The sequence below is a fragment of the Schistocerca serialis genome, chromosome 6, assembly GCF_023864345.2.
Source record: "Schistocerca serialis cubense isolate TAMUIC-IGC-003099 chromosome 6, iqSchSeri2.2, whole genome shotgun sequence".
Lineage (NCBI taxonomy): Eukaryota > Metazoa > Arthropoda > Insecta > Orthoptera > Acrididae > Schistocerca > Schistocerca serialis.
In genome coordinates, this window is record NC_064643.1 from 316,368,166 (window position 1) to 316,386,151 (window position 17,986).

Below are 17,986 nucleotides of genomic sequence, written 5' to 3' on the forward strand. Positions count from 1 at the left end.
CGCGCCTGCGCGCACACGCACACACACAAAACATACACAAGAACTGTAGACCTAAGCTACATCTAAAAAGTAGCATAGAAATAACAAATTTAACATTAAAAGTAGCATACACACCAAACTACGGTACTACTATCGTATGCTACAACCTCAATACACACCAAAGTACTCCAAGAAAACAATCATATCGGAAAATACGGAATAATTTATAAAGAAACACTATATCACAACATGACTTAAAATCTTTAATACTTAAACCTCAACCTCTAACCTCATTTTATGTAACATTTTGTACCTATCTAATATCCTTGTACCTACCTTATATTTTGTTTTATTTTGTATTATTGTATTATTTTGTTTTATTTTGTATTATTGTATTATTTTATATTCCTGCATTTCTATATATGCTATATCTATGTATACTCAATATGATCAAATGCACTTTGCAAGAAATATTGAATTAATAAATAAATGAATGTACGAGTTATGTACAGCAAATGGCTGAAAAGGGCAATGCAAGCCCTCAAACAGCCCGCCCATCCCCATCAGGGGTGGGAATGAAAAGTGCAAAAAAAAAAAAAAAAAAAAAAAAAAAAAAAAAAAAAAAAAAAGCTGCTTATATACCCACATTGAAGTGAAGCTACATTGCGTATACGCTGCAGCAACACCCTCGTACAGAAACTTTTTGATCACTTCTTGTATCTCTTGAAACAATTGTAGAATTGATTTTAGTCTTTGCAGTTAAAAAGGCATGAACATTAAATACTTGACTACAGAAAATAACTTGTTTGGAAACGGAACATTGCTCTTTGCATGAAAATAGGGAAGGACAAGTGATCACTGAGTGCAAAACTGGAGTTTGGGTATAGGGTTAATTATTTTCGTATTCAGTAGATTCATGACTTTTACTGAAATAAATCAACTGTGTTTTTATGAGTAAAAAATGAGTTAATTATGTTAACACATAACTGTAATAGTTTCATAACTTTTGAATCAAATACCCACAATCAAAACAGATTTGGGGATCTGGTTACTAGAGTTGGTGAGATGGTAGTAAAACAGTGCCAGATGTCCTGTGGTGCAAAATAGAACACACACAGTTTATTTTATGTAAAGTAGGCGATACACTGCTATTATTGGACCACAGCAGATTGAATTAATTGAATTTCTGACATTGCTCTGCACTTCTAAAAAGAAATCATTTTTATTCCTGTCTGTCCCTCCGTCTCCCTGAGGGATAGGTGAGTAGGTCTAGGGGGTGGAAGCCTTTGTTGTTAGTTATAGTTTACATGCCAATTCTAGTGCAGTTATTATCAAAATAATAATAATAATAATGAATTAATAATTTCTTGTACCTGCAGGATGTGGCCAGCCCAAATACAAACACAGCAGCTCCAGCAGTTGCAAACCCAGAACCAGCTTCATCAGAAGCAGGTACAAAAGCAGCAACTGCAGCAGCAGCTGCTGCCACAACCCACTTCTTTGCTGCAGCAGCAACAGCAGCAACAACAACTGCAGCAGCAACAACAACAACAGGAGGACCAGCAACAGCAGACTGGTCCTCGTACCCTTGGGATGACCTCTGCCATCAGCCTTGCCATGCCCAAACCCATTGACATTCAGAGAACTCTAGAACTGCAAGAAGTCCTTAAACCGTATAATGTATTTGAAACTGACGAAGAGCTCAATCATCGGTATGTTTACTGAGTGCCAGTGTTTGACTTCAGGTTTTTTGCAATGAAATGTTGACCACATATTTAATCTTTTGGTTATTACAAATATGTTTATTTGTTTTTAAAAAAAATTCTGCCAAAGTCGTAATAAAGTTAAATATTTTTTCATATTGCTGTTATGAACTGCATTTAAGAGATTCTAGCTTAACAAACCTTTGTAATAGAATAATTTTAGCAATCAAATTGTGACATAGGGTGTTATTGGAGATGTCACAGTGCATTCCTTTGTATAAAATAAGTCATCACACATAATAGTAGATTCTTTCACTTAGTATTTCAGAGTTGGGCATATGCGGAGTGTGTCTTATGACAAATTTTGATTCTCAGATTTTGTGTTTTATTTTATCTCAGTTCAGTAAAACCCCTTCTTAACGAATCTCCGTGTACCTAAATATTTTTTTCCTTAGATGGCAGTTTTCTTAAATGGATGGTTTTGCCAGCGTACATGAAGGGAGTGACCCAGAATCATAATTCAAACATATTAAGATGATGTAACAGCTATTTATTTATAAAATTACCAATATTCTTTGCTGAAAATTTAAATGCAGTAAATATATAATTATTTCACTTTTCACAGAACAGCACATTTTATTTATTTATTATTATTATTATTATTATTATTGTTATTATTATTATTATTATTATTATTATTATTATTTTAATCAAGATGTCTTGTCTTGTTCTTCCAGCATGAAAGAAGGTGTTGCTCCAGCTGGTTGATATAAGTTAGAGTTGATACATCTAAATTAAAAGAGAAAATTTCTGACAGTATGAATTACTTGCACTGTGGCAGTGAAACATGATGCAATGCCCTCCTCCTCCTCCTCCTCCTCCTCCATCATCATCGCTGCCACCACCAGCTCCTACCCGTGTTTCTTCATAAGAATTTAATTTGCATCAATCTTCAATATGAAAGTCACAACCAACAGTGTCCCAGAAGGTTGCACTTTCAGAAATAACAGTTTTGGTACTCCATTCTTCTTCAAAGACAATGTTTTCTTCAATTGATGTACCGTAGTGAAACAGTTTAACACAGACTATTGTTTTACAGAATTCCAGGCTGCAATAAACATATCTGGCGTCCATCTTGGCATCAAAACACATAAAAAAATTTTAAACATTTCTGGCATCTGTGGTGACTGCCATTGTACTCATAAGTATGAAGAAGTGTTTTCATGTTTTGGAAACACTTGGGAATTAATGGGGGAGGCAACTTCTTACTTCAATCTCTATTTACATGCAGTAGCATTGCCATCTTTTCTTTACATATTTTTATCTCCATGGCATTTTTCTCCCTTAACCCTTTCGCTGCTACAGATGTACTCTTTGGATTCTGTGCTGAGGTGGCTTTTGTTATGATTGTACTGCTCATCAAATGTGGTACCTGTGCTGAGAGATGACATTCTGACCAATGTTGTTATTGTTTTGGTGGTGGTGGTGGTCAGTCCAAAGACTTGTTTGATGCAGCTCTCCTTGCTAATCTATCCTGTGCAGGATTCTTCATCTCCAAGTAACCACTGCAACCTAGAGCCTTTGAATCTGCATAGTGTATTCATCTCTTGGCCTCCCTCTACGATTTTTACCCTCCACATTTCCCTCCATTACTAAATTGGAGATTCCTCGATGCCTCACAACATGTCCTACCAACTGATCCCTTCTTCTAGTCAAGTTGTGCCGCAAATTCCTCTTCTCCCCAACTCTGTTCATTACCTCCTCATTAGTTACGTGATTCATGCATCTAATTTTCAGCATTCTTCTGTAGCACCACATTTCGAAAGCTTCTATTCTTGTCTAAACTATTTATCGTCCACGTTTCAGTTCCATACATGGCAACACTCCATACAAATGCTTTCAGAAAGGACTTCCTGACACTTAAATCTATACTCGATGTTAACAAATTTCTGTTCTTCAGAAACGCTACAAATGCTAGAAACATAGGTTTGCTTTAGTCTATCTTCTAAGATGAGTCATAGGGTCAGTATGGACAGATATGAAGTGCTCATGATCTGATTTTTCAAAAAATATTTACACATCTTACAGGCTGATCTCTTCACTTGATGAAGAACTGAATTTCTTTTCATTATCCTTTCATACTTACTGTGCTGCTTCAGGTAAAACACTACATGAAACTTTAAAGAGTTTGCAGAGGTAAAAACACATGACATAAACCTTGGTTGATTTTAGCTCATACATCGCAGTGAGTGAAATGTAGATAAGATATCAAAATTTTATTTAAAATTGAGGACCTCATTTCATTCTCAAGTTATTGGGTGTTATATAAGCAGGTCATTCGCACATGATGTGCCCTTTTACATTGTTGCACACCGCGAATGGTGGCCATAACAATCTTCATATCTTATAAATGATTCAAGATGTCAAAAAGAAGTTTTTTGCAAATGATAGCGTGCAATAAGGCACATAAGTTCTATGATAAATACTCGAAACTTTTTTGTTCACCAAGATATGGAAGTAACTCTTCCGCAGCGGTGAGAGGTCAGCAGCTCTGAATACATTCAGATGCCCATAGCACTGCAGGAAAATCCAAGTGTCATGCCTATACACGTCCTTAACACCTTTGAAATGGTGTAGCAGGATGTGTACTCACACCCACAGCAGCAAAAAGGGTTAACGGAATATGATTTTGCAAGAAGTAAACTATAGAAGATGTCAGTATCTTCAAGGTTAAAAATGTATGTGGACTCATAATCCCATATTTAATCATGTCAGTGTAATCTGTGTCCAATAGTTTACACTTTCTATAACTTGAGCCTCACTTTTTTTATAACTCGCCAGTCCTTTATTGGTTTGATGCTGTCTGCCACAGATTCCTCTCCTGTGATAACCTCTTCATTCCAGAGTAGCACTTGCACCCTGCATCCTCAATTATTCATTGGATGTATTCCAGTATCTGTCTTCCCCTATAGTTTTTACCCCTTACAGCTTCCCATAGTACCTTTGAGGTTATTCCCTGATGCCTTAACAGTGCTGTATCATCGTATACTGCTTTCTTGTCAGTCTTTCCTTTCTGTGCTAATTCTGTGAAGAACCTCCTCATTCCTTACCTTACCAGTCCACTTAATTTTCCACTGAGCGAGGTGGTGCAGTAGTTAGCATATTGGACTCGCATTCGAGAGGGTGACGGTTCAAACCCATGTCTGGCCATCCAAATTTAGTAATTCCGTGATTTCCCTAAATCACTCAAAGCAAATGCCGGGATGGTTCCTTTGACAGGACATGGCCAATTTCCTTACCCGTCCTTGACACAATCCGAGCTTGTACTCCGTCTGTAGTGATCCTGGTGTCAGTGGGACAATAAACCCAATCTTCCTTCCTTCCAGTTAATTTTCAACTTTCTTCTGTAGCACCACGTCTTGGACACTTTGATGGCCTTGTCACAGATTTCCCTCTGTCCAAGGTTCACTACCGTTATAATGCCGGCTCCAAATGTACATTCTCAGAAATTTCTTCTTCAAGGCATTTGTTTGGTACCAGTGGCTTCATAGTCACTTTTTATGTTCTCCTTGCTCCTTCCATCCTGGGTTATTTTGCTTCCAATGTAGCAGAATTCCTTAACTTCATGTACTTTCTCATTATCAATTTTGATGTTAAGCTTCTCGCTTTTCTCATTTCTGCGACTTCTCATTACTTTTGTCTTTTTCCAGTTTATTGCCAGTCTGTGTTTTGAAATCACTCATTCCATTCCACAGATCCTGTAATTTTACTTTACTTTAACTGAGAAAAACCATGCCATCAGCAGATCTTGTCATTGATATCCTTTCACCCTGAATTTTAATCCCACACGTGAACCTTACTTTTATTTCTGTGATTGTTTCTTTGATATATAAACTACTCAGTAGGGAGTGAAAGACTGCATCCGTGTCTTACTCCCTTTTTATTTTGAACCCTGTGTTCTTGATCTCCCAGTCTTATTGTTCCCTCTTGGTTCTTATATGTATGAGGGATGATCAGAGGATAATAGGAATTTTTGTTTTTTTAAACAGTATTTTATTTATTCATCATTATCATCAGCTTTGTCCCCTTCAAAATAATCCCCCTCAAGTCTAATATACTTGTGCCGGCACATTCTGTAATCTTGGAAGCACTTCTGGAGCTCACTTGTGGTATGGTATTCAGTTCCTTCAGCAATTCTGTTTTTATGTCATTTATGGTGTTAAAATGACATCCTTTCATGATTCTCTTCAGCCGCGGGAATAGGAAGGAGTTGCAGTGGGCCACATCCGGCATATACGGTGGCTGAAGCAATGTAACAGTTTTGTTGTTTACCTAATAACCATGAACAAGCATTGAGGTGTGAGCAGAGCATTATTGTGATTCAGTTTCTCCGAGTGGTTGTGCCACAGTTCTCGTCATTTTCTTTGGATTGCTTCACACAAATAACTTCCAGGCAGTATTCCTTATTGACTGTATGGCCATAAGGCAGGAACTCACCATGCACTATCCTGTTATAATAAAAGAAAACAATGAGAAGAACCTTCACATGCTGTCAGAGTTGTCAATTTTTTTGGTTTGGCTCTTCAGGGAGTTTCCACTGGGACGATTGAGGCTTGGTTTTGATGTCATACCCATATACCCATGTTTCGTCACCTTTTATAACCTACTTTAGAAGTTTCGGTTTGCTGTCGACTTCATTCATCAATTCTTGAGTGACATGTTGTTGGTTGAAATTCAACAGTTTCGCAACAAACTTTGCTGCTACATGTTTCATGCACAGATGTGCAGGAAAAATTGTTTGGTGTGGACCAGAGGATATGCCGGCATCAACAACCACCTCTTTGATGGATGATTTGGCTATTTTCCAGAACCATTTCCCTAATTTCTTCCACATTTTCGTCAGTAATTGACTTGCTAGGGTGTCCGGGACAGTCGTCTTCAGCATCTTCTAGATTCTGTTCGAAATGTTTATACCACTCGTAAACTCCTGTCTTACTCCTAGCAGATTTGCCAAAAGCTACAGTCAACTTTAAAATGCAGCACTGCACATTATTCCATATTTTTGGGAAAATTTAATACAGATTCTTTGATTCATCCTTTTCGAAAGTACAAATTCTCGAAGCACTCGAAAATAGGTAAAAACTTTTCAGTTGTCAACAATAAACTAAATATCGAAAACACCTGAAAATGCAAACACACATCAGTAACATGGCTATCAAAAAGATAAAAATAAAAATTTGAAAATAGATGTATAATGCCCCCGAAATTAAAAAAAAATCTTTTGGTTTTTTATCACACCATAACCCAGCTTTCCCTGTAGCTTACTCGTATTTTTCTTAGAGTTTCATACATTGTGCACCATTTTACATTGTCGGACACTTTTTCTAGTCAACATATCCAATGAACGTGTCTTGATTTTTCTTCAGTCTTTCTTCCATTATCGAGTGCATCATCAGAACTGTTTCTCTGGTGCATTACCTTTCCAAAATCCAAACTAATAGTCATCTAACACAAGCTAAAATTTTGTTTTGGATCTTCTATTTATTATTCTTATCAGCAGCTTGGATGCATGAACTGTTAAGCCGATCGGCAATAGTTCTCGCACTTATCTACCCCAGATATCTTCAGAATTGTGTGGATGATATTTTTCCGAAAGTCCGATGCTATATCGCCAGTCTCGTAGGTTCTACACACCAACTTGAATAGTCATTTGGTTACCACTTCCCCCCAGTGATTATTGAAATTCCGTTGGGATGTTATCGATTCCTTCTGGCTTATTTCGTCTCAAGTCTTCCAGCACTCTGTTAAATTCTGCCTCTACTACTCAATCCCCTATGTCTTCCATATCAACTCTAATTTCTTCTTCTGTCATGTCATCGAACAAGTTCTCCACCTCATAGAGGCCTTCAGTGCACTCCTTCCACCTATCCACTCTCTCCTTGACATTTAACACTTTGAGGACTGGCAGCTTACACACATTCTTGGTCCAGAGGAGTGGCCACTTTTAGTGATTTTTGAAATGTCACTGGCCTGTTTCTATATAAGATATCTTGAAACAGAAAACATATTATGAAAGAACAGTCTTTAAGGTTTATTTTAATTATATTGCTTGATGACAAAATTAATAACAATAAACATAAAATGTATGATTTCGGTTTCACAAAAAATGCATTTTTTAGTTTTGTGTAAATTTGCAGGTAATTAGCTTCAGTGTGGATGATTTTGAAGCATTTTGGCATGCAGAGTGGTACATTGCCTTCTGGACACCACCAGCTGGTTTCCTTCCTACCTGCTTTACCACTAGATTTTTTTGTTTTCTCAGAGCTAACTTTACAAACCCTAGTTGGACACTCCTTCTCATTGGCCGAAATTTTTTCTGCGAAGTGTCGTCCTGGAAGTCTGTTGCTGTAAATTTCACTAGGAACATTGTCTAGTGCCAAATTTGTACCTTTGTGAATCAGTCCTTCACCAGTTTGTCGTAGAAAAGTGGAAAAATGGCAGCTCTTCCTTTGAGCAGGAGTCCTGGTTTCCCGATATAAGACAAATGCATTTGTTGCAGCCAGTATAAGCAAGTGGAAGAAAAACTTCTTCCACTGCTTCATCTGTTTCCTCCTAAATGCATAGTAAGAAATCATTTCATCACTCCTTTCGACCCCCGTTTTTGTAAATATTATAATCATGAATGGTACCTGATTTTGATTTTACTTTGATACCTTCCTTTGTATGATCAGACGTGTCAGAGCTGATCATTGTGTCTTTCCACTTCAAACAAAGTGGATTATTCCTTCTCATTGACACAGACTCATACCTTTTCAGTTTTTTGGAAACAATTTTGTTTGGTAGTTCCTTTTGGTAAGTCACGCATGTACCTTCTGCTTTCATTTTTATGTTGCCACAGAAAATCGAATATTGTTGGTGAAGTATAAAATTTGTCCATGTAAACAGTGTGGCCTTTTCCCAGATAATCTGCTAGCAACCTCTCAAATAATGGTTTTATGGAGTTGTCTTGTGTTCCTTTCCCAGCATATACCTCCAATCTAAGAACTTAAACAGTTTTGGAATCGCACACAATAAACATCTTGATTCCATACTTGTCAGGTTTATTTTTTATGTACACCCGAAATACCACTCTTCATGAAAACCACTCATGCCTTCGTCAATAGTGATGTTTTCTGATGGGTAAAATGATTTTTATGATTCTAATAAGAAATGATCGAGGATTGGCCTGACTTTATGCATGGGGTCATGCTGAGGTTGACTTTTCAGAATGTGAGTTGCATTGTCATTCAAATGCAGGTTTGATAATATTGCCTTGAATCTGTTTCTGGCCATAACAGAACCAGGGAAAGAGGTTGAAATAAAATTGTTGGTAGACCAGTAATCAGTTTTGTTTTTTTCACAAGACACATGTATAAATATGCCAAAAAACATACATTTCGTGCAGCTTTACTCCAACCCATGAATTGCAAAAACTGTGAGGCTTTATCCTAGAAGGTGCTTTGAGTTTGTCATAAACAGACTTTTCGTAGCTGTTTGTTTCGGATTTTGTGTGTTTCATTATGGAATCAGGGGAAAAGATCAAAAACACACCGAGAGGAGTGGAATTCTTATGAACAGCTGCCATTACTCCACTTTTCTCTACAAATTGTGGGACAGTAGGCTGATCATCAGCAAATTTCCAGACAGCTGTGTTGGAGCTGACGCCTGTGTTGCAGAGGATGTACTTTGTTCAGTAAACAGCACCTGCACAGATGCAGGCTCATCAGATTCCTCTGCAAGATAGATAAGATGAACAGGAATAAATTTTCTGCTAACTGAAGCAATTCGAGCAATATAAGTTGTAATAATAACACTGAAGAAAAACTGCACTAGACATCTCCTTACCTGTGTCTGAATCCTCTTCATTCTCTTCACATTCAGACATTTCCCACCCAGAACCAGACTCACCCAATTCTTCCTCTAAGGCTTCTAAAATTTCTTTCTCACTCAGAAAACGTGACATATTTGAGAGAAAAATTAACAAGAAACACCAAACAGTAACTAGAATGTTTGAAATTCAGGACTACACCAATGCACAGTGGCACAGTGTGTCATGGAAGCTGCTATGTGTGTTTTGACGTAGTTCTAAAACCAGAACACACAGGGGAGCAGCAGTCAAATGACATATAGGCAGGCGTTCCACGCAGCACTACCACAGTAGCCGGCCTACTTCCAGAAGGCTAATAGGCTGTGAGCGGCATCTAAGAGCCGTCCGAACTGTACTTGAATGTGGTTGTTTAAAAGCAGTTCTGTGGCCCGACCTGTACTCAGCCTCGGTTGCCTAAGTGTTAACAGTGGTATTCCCATTCCATTTGTAATATTAACATCCATGGTTTTAATTTCACTGAAGGTTATCTTGACTTTTCTTTATGCTGAGTCAGTCCTCCTGATGATAATTTCTTTTTCAATTTCTTCACACAATTTTCATGCAGCATTCACTTACCATTCATTTCATTCATAAGTAATTTGTATTATTGTTCCTGTCTTTCACTGAACCTTTTTGTACTTGCTGCTTTTGTCGATCAGTTGATATATTTCTTCTGTTACCCATGATTTCTTCGCAGTTACCTTCCTTGTACTCGTATTTGTCTGTCCAACATCTGTGATTGTCCTTTTTAGATGTGTCCACTCCTCTTCAGCTGATATGCCTACTCCGAAGTTCCTTATCACAGTATCCAAATCCGTAGTGAACTTCAGATGCTCCTCATCATTCCTTGGTGCTTCAGTATCCCACATTCTTCCACACGGATTCTTCCAGACAATTCCCTTTAAGTTCAGCCTATTACTCATCACTATTAAATTGTGGTCTGAGTGTATATTTTCTCTTTGGTAGGCTTTCAATCCAATATGTGATTTCGGAATCTTCGTCCACAAAGGGGATGGGATCTTCCCATGTCTCTGGGTCTTTTCCAAGTATACCTTCTCCTCATATGATTCGTGAACAGAATATTGACTATTACCATCTGAAATTTGTTGCAGAACTGTCTCACTCCTCACTTGTGTCTCCTGTGAAGCCAGTAGTCTCCCTTAACTTACCGAACTAGGTGGCGCAATGGCTAGCACACTGGACTCGAATTTGGAAGGATGACGGTTCAATCCTGTGTCCGGCCATCCTGATTTAAGTTTTCCGTGATTCCCCTAAATCACTCCAGGCAAATGCCGGGATGGTTCCTTCGAAAGGGCACATCCGACTTCCTTTCCTAATCCGATGAGACCAGTGACCTTGCTGTCTGGTCTCCTCCCCCAAAACAACTCATCTTAACTCTTTATTCTGTTCTTTTCCTTACAACCACTTTCCATTCTCCCACAATCATTAGATTTTCATCACCCTGTACATACTGAATTATGTGTTCAATATTCTCGTATATTTTCTCTGTATCTTCATTAACTGCTTGTGACATTGGCGTGCATATCTTAACTGTCATTGTCTGCATTGGTTTGCTGTCAAATCTGATAACAATATTGTCGCTGAACTGTTCACAGTAGCTTCACTGTGCCCTAATTTCCTATTCGTAAAAAATCCTACTTCCGCTATACTCTCCAAATACACTTTGAAATGACAGGTTATGGTGTTCTTTAAAATGATTCAGCCTGTCATTCGGTGCACTGAAATTTCCAAGGTCGAACTTCAGAGCAGTTTCACGAATCTTCTCTTGCAGTATGTTTCCACTTGTAGGAAGACTTTGACTTCTCAATACTTGGAACAACTTTAAAAGAATATTGTCCACATCATTGAATGTAGACATATGAATTTTCTTCTGTTTTGGGTCCAAAGAAATTGTTAGCTTCAGCATTTAAGAACGCTTCCTCATTTTTGAATGTGCTGCATGGGTAGATGGCATTAAATTGTGTGTGTTTTCCATGCCTGAAAGCTCCCTGGACTCGGAGAGACTGACATCAGATCACGTGAACTTAAGTTGCATGGAAATACATTTCTGATTCTTTCAACATGTCTGTCAGTATTGCTAGAAGCAAAGTGGAGTTATTGACAATTATCTAGGTTTGTGTAGAGTGGTTGAATCGGCGACCATTTACTGTGCCACTGGACAAAAAATACCACCTGTGTGGAATGGAAAGAAACCAGAAACTCACTTGAACATATTAGGTATTACATAGAAAATAGATTTCAGTTTGCAAAGTGTTTCATGTTTATTCCTTAAAAACAGACTTTTTCTAAAGTATGGTTCATTAAAAGCAGGGAAAAATAACATTGTTCTTGTGGGAGTTGGGGTTTACTGTATTATGTTTTCAGTTTGCTACTTAAATGTCCATTGTCCTGAATCTCGTATTTTCATCACATACAGGCTGATTATCTTGATCTGGTTTCTGATTTGTATGGACTGTGTTGATATTTTCACTTGTAGCTTGGCCGAAGCAGTGTTCATATAATTTAGGAGTAAAGAAGACAGCATACCTAGTAGTAGAAGTATTGATTCCTTGATAGGCATACAAAAAAGAAGAATCTTTTAACGAGCTAAAGTACACCACCACTTACACAGCCACCTCCCACCTACACACACACACACACACACACACACACACACACACACACACCTACCTTCACTTCTAAAGAAATTCCAGTAGGAGTAGTCTCCCCTCCTGCTTGCTTCTTCAAATTTCTAGTGGATGCTGTTAATATAAATGACTCATCCCGCCTTATATCATCTTGTCTTCCTCATCGTAAAAAGATAAATTGTTTGCTAGGAAGCTTCAGAAGTTTACCCTCTTTGCTTGTTTATTGTCAGTTACTGTTTCACACTTCATATGCATTTGTTCTTGATGTGCCATGCCTTTATTCGTACTGGTCAAATTATTGAAAGTATGCTCTCCAGCTATCAGTTGGCTATCATTAGCAGCTCTTTGTGAATATTTCGTTTGGTATTAGAAATTATTACCTGTTCACAGGCACAGTCTCATCTTTATTTTGACCAATTACCATTTTATTTTTCGGATTTGAGGTCCAACCCTATATCTTTAGTAACAGGCTGTGTGTTTTAGACAATTTCGTAATACTTCTGATAAAATATGATCTGCTTGAAACAATAGTTTGAAACAGCTCTTTTGTGGTTGTGCTTGTGGACCCTAAGAAGGTAGCAGTTATAACATAACCCCAATTTCCATTGCTGTATATGAATGATTTTTATGGTCCTTGCACTCAAAGTTCCTTCTGAGCTGTGTCATCCTTAACTTTCACAGCTGCAACAGTTCAGTATGAATGTACCTGTTCATCGTACAATATAGTGGTATTTGTACTGTTAATGACGATGTAGGTACACAGCTACACAGTGTAGGTACTACATTCCTTTCTGAACAAAGGATGGAAGTGAAGTTAATCTTCTTCCTCATCTCCTCAGGAGAAAAATTGATGACTTTGGTAATTTCATGCCAATCATTATTTTTTATTTTATGTTGAAAACCTCTTGGCTCCCACAAGCACTTCCACATCTGATATTTTTAATTGCTGCCAAGACCTCTTTATTGCTAACATAAACAAGCATGACTATTGGATTACTGTTATTTAAAAATGCAGAGAAGTAGCTGATGGTGAAAGCAAGTGCTCTCTTCTGTTTGCAATTTGGCAAATGTGAATATCTTTTGATGATCTGCAAAAAATACTGACAACTGACAGAACGCAAAACTAACACCTACAGATGCAAAACCATATATATATATATATATATATATATATATATATATATATATATATATATATATATATATATATATATATATATAGAGAGAGAGAGAGAGAGAGAGAGAGAGAGAGGCCATTTGATCTTGCTTCTCTTGCTTACACCAACAGGAAGTTGTGTTCAACGATTTTCATTCAATGATAATCAGTTCACTCTATTGTAATCCATCTATTAGAGATACATACTCCATTGTCCCAAGATACCATATTTACAGAATTGTAACTATTTTGGGTATGTGTTGTAGAGTTATGGCTTTGTAGTACCAGTCGCGGTGCACTGTTTGATAGTATGTTTAAAACATTCTTGGTTTTTGCCAATGTTAATAGGAATTCTTGTATTATTTTATTTAAGAATAATGTTTTGCATATGTATCAATCCTGAAGACAGGTGCTTCAATCCACTGGTGGAAGGTTGTACTGCTGTAAGTGCTAGTATTTTTAATGTTATCAATTTAAATATTTGTTGTTGTTGTTTCACTATCGTCTGCTGAAGATGTTACCCATGTGGTGAACTGTTCTGCACTTTATTTAACAAACAACTTCTTTACAGCTACTTAACCAAACATTTTCATAGGTGGTTGTGAAAGACGTGTATGACACTTCGTTTATTGTTTTAATTACTTCAGGCTAGGGTTTTTTCCCCCCAGTAATGTCCCTTTTAAGACTAGTGGTATGCACATATTTGTTCATTTTATAGTGTAAATAATTTGATTTACAGAGTTCCAGTGTCATTATTTTGCGTATAAACCCTTTAGCAAATGAGATATGTCTTTTTAGTTTTTTTCTGAATTTCGAAGTATTTTCTTACATTCCCTGTAGTTTTTAAATATATTTTTCTTTTATTGTCTGTTTTTTGTGGGTATAAAAATTAATGGTTTTACAGTAGTTGTATGGTGTTACCCGTGTGTCGATTGTAACCTCAGAAAGGACTGAAGTGTTTTGTGGAATTTTATATTGTACTTAATAGTGGTGTCTGAATAGTACATACTGTAATCTAATTGTCTTATGAACAGACAAACTGATCACTCATCTGTGTTGTAGCTTATTGCTAGCCAAAGCTTGAGTAGTTTTGGATGCACACTCCTTCACATGCTATCATTGAACCAAGGAACAGCTTGAATAATTTCTCTGTTGATTTTTCGGCTGATGACTATGCCAGCTGCTGTAGTTGCCAATTTTATTTTCCTCAGATTCAACAACAGCATTTTTTTTTAATCCAGTGATGGAGGAGGCTGTTACACTATAATGGCATATTTTCATCCAGTAAAGTATTTCACTGTATTTTAATTTTTTGTTCCACATTCTTCAGCCCATCCAATAAAAGTCTGCGTCACCAATAATAAAAACGCTATACAGAATACCGAAACAGTGAAAATGATTCTGTTATCAATACTGTGTAAACTGTTGAGTGAGGTTTTTATGCTAGGACATATATTGAAAGTTTGCCATATGCTGTGAAGGCCGTTTGGTTGGTGGCTTATATTTAAATGATATCCAAGAAATTTCTTGCAGCAAGTTTCAAGAGAATCTTAAAGTAGTGTGAACTACAAGTGACTGTTTTTGCTTTGATGTATCACCTATATGCATGGAAATTTTTGTTTAACATTGATTAGTAGCACTGACCTCGCGACAGTACTCCAGTGTTTTGAGAACGTGCATAAAAAGATGTAAAGTGTAGAGCTCTCTGTTTATAACATTGCACTGTTCATGTCAACAGGGTTCGTGGAATGCTTAATACACAACTGCTTTCAGACAGTAAATAAATAATTGTGCAAATTTTTATCTTTTGCCAACAAATCTGTGCTTCAGACAGGTCCATATTAAAAAAAATTAAAAGTAATGTTGTTTTTAGAATATATATCCTTGGGCTTACATCCATCTAGAAACAGTGTCTTACATAGAAGTTCTGCATTTACCAGAATAAATTTTGGAGCATATTTACGAGTGTAACAGTAAAAGTTCAGAGATGACTTGTGATAAATTAGTTTTGTTTGTGCTGTCACTTTTTTATGTTATTCCAGGTAGCACATTACTCTGTTATACACTATTTCTCTTAGTGTTGTCACTGATTTCTATGTTTTTATTTTCTAGGATGGAAATTCTTAGTAAACTTAATTCTCTTGTGAAGGAATGGATTTGTGAGGCTAGTGTGAAAAGGAATATGCCTCTGAATGTAGCAGAGCAAGTGGGCGGTAAAATATATACATTCGGATCGTATAGACTAGGTGTACATCACAAAGGAGCTGATATTGATGCTCTTTGTGTTGCACCAAGACACATCGAACGTTCCGATTATTTCACTTCATTTTTTGAACTCTTAAAGCAACAAAAGGAAGTCACAGATCTCAGAGTAAGTATAGAACAAAGTTGTTTTCATTGTTGCAGGGATATATAATGCAGTGTGTATGTATATGTTATATAGCTGCAGCTCTTCTTCTTTGGTATTAACAATCACTACTTCATGGAGAGTACACCACTTTTCACCTCACACACAGTGTGCTGGCAACTGTTCTGTGGACATACTGAACTAGAACCATGATTTGCAAAATGTTGTTGTTGTTGTTTCCCAGTTTTTGTAATGTAGAGTAACAAGGTATAATCGATAGAGGGAAGGGATCTAAAAGACTGGAAGTAAAATAAAGAGTTAAAGTCTAGAAACCACCAACATATTATATACAGGCTACTACTCAGCAGCTCTAGTTACAATGTTGCCTCTGCCCATGAAACTGACAGCACAGTGAGCTGAAAGTAAAGATGAAGAAGTAGGACAATTCTATGGAGATTCAAATGACCTTGCTGCAATTAACACCAAGGGGTTATGGAAAATATCCAGAGGCTACACGAGTAAAACAAGGGGAAAACAAGGTAGAATGGGGAGCTGTGTCTGACCATACTAGATAGGGAAAACAAAGGAAGAGAGAGCCATAGAAAATGTGGTCAAAAGTGCTAAATAAGAGACATTGGATACCATTAAAAATTTTTTCAGTAATGAGTCACGAGACTCTGTGCAAACGGGGATAATTGTTTTAAGATAGACATGTGGAAAATGAGGCAGTATGTAAGGGAACATTAATTCCAAGTTTTCTAGATTGCAAATATAGACTAACTATTTCAAGGTATTCATGTAAATATGAGGTGGCCTTTCAATAACTTATAGTGTGGCAGGAGTAAGTAAGGGGTAGGGGGTAGGGACCAGAAAATATTGCTTCTATTTTTGGAAAATTTGCATCTATTTTTGTCACAACTCCATTATTTAAAAAAATCGTTGGACACGCACACACACACACACACACACACACACACACACACACACACACACTAAAAAGGTTGTCACACTATAAGAGTGAAGACAGACAAAGCTGTTGTTCTTTGAAATTGACTACTTAAAAAAATAATAATAATAATATGCAGATTGGGAACTTTCGATGAGAATGTTTGGTTTTGCAAGAATTTCAAGAGCTTTTTTTCTGAAATGACTTTGTTTTCTTCGTTTGGCTGTATTTAAGCTTTCAGCAAATGATCATTCTATTGAAAAGAGTAGCATTTTTCTGCAAGAGAATTGACTGTGTCTCTGATTTAAGGTGTTTCTGGAAATTATTTGCTTTTTCTGCCCAATTTGACAATTACAAAATCTACAGAATATTAAATTAGGCTTTTTGTTGGCATTTATTTCTGTGCAATCCATGCTTGACATTGCCACAGGTAGAACTGACAAGGCACTTAGTAACTCTTATTTTAAATTCAGCTCTGTTGATAAACAAAGTGTAGAGTGCAGACACTATACTCCTATAGTGGCAAACAGCTGTGAGCATAAACAAACAAGAATTTTGACCACTAGAGGGGAAGGGAGCAGTGCAGGGAAACAAGTCCCACCTCCCTCTTGCAGGGAAGCAACCTACACCCATATTCTGTGAAAGCTGTACTGACATAGGTATAACTGATCTCCTTTGGTGTTATAACGTGGTGGACCAGGATTAGTCGCTTCATTCATTTCAAAATAAGAAAAGAAAACAATGAGCAAAGCTCAACAAAAAGCATTCGGAAACAGCTACTGTGCAATTGCTTGTTGGGGTTGGCAGAGTATTGTTCATGACATAGCGTAGGCCGAACCTATAGTGGTATGTGACCCTACCATGGATCAGAACTTCAGCCACCTAATTTGCCATGCTAAAGTATCTGTATTATACCAACTTTTGAACTTAAGTAACAAACAAAAATGTCTTTCTTTGTTATAAAATGCTAGATCCCACAGCTGAGTACTATGTTGCATTGTGCGGCTTCCGTCTTAAATAAACCATTCAACCCCCCACAATTGCCATGGCACCTTACCATCAAAGTTGTTAATGTTTATGTACTTTTTATTACACAGACCGGTTCTGACGCGCATTACCTTTCCGAATTGGACTTGGCTAGATGATGTACAATGCCAGTAACTGAAAATTGGTTGCATATTTATATGTAGAAAATATAGCTGTTTTCAACTATCTCTGATAACATACTTCAGCTGGATTCAATTTGCTATAAAATAGTATATATCAGGTATTTTTGCATATTGAGGCAGAATTTAAAGCTA

At 37.0% G+C, this 17,986-nt stretch overlaps 1 protein-coding gene across 5 annotated transcripts in view; it reads left to right on the forward strand.

Annotated features, from left to right (window-relative positions):
* The window catches only part of LOC126485133 (poly(A) polymerase type 3-like), a 186,432-nt gene that overhangs the window by 35,127 nt on the left and 133,319 nt on the right, over nucleotides 1-17,986 (forward strand). For all 5 annotated transcript variants that reach the window (XM_050108777.1, XM_050108780.1, XM_050108779.1 and 2 more), the window contains 2 exons: nucleotides 1,359-1,691; nucleotides 15,505-15,763. In XM_050108777.1, coding sequence (XP_049964734.1) covers nucleotides 1,359-1,691; nucleotides 15,505-15,763 — 592 coding nt within the window. The remainder of the gene's footprint in view (nucleotides 1-1,358; nucleotides 1,692-15,504; nucleotides 15,764-17,986) is intronic.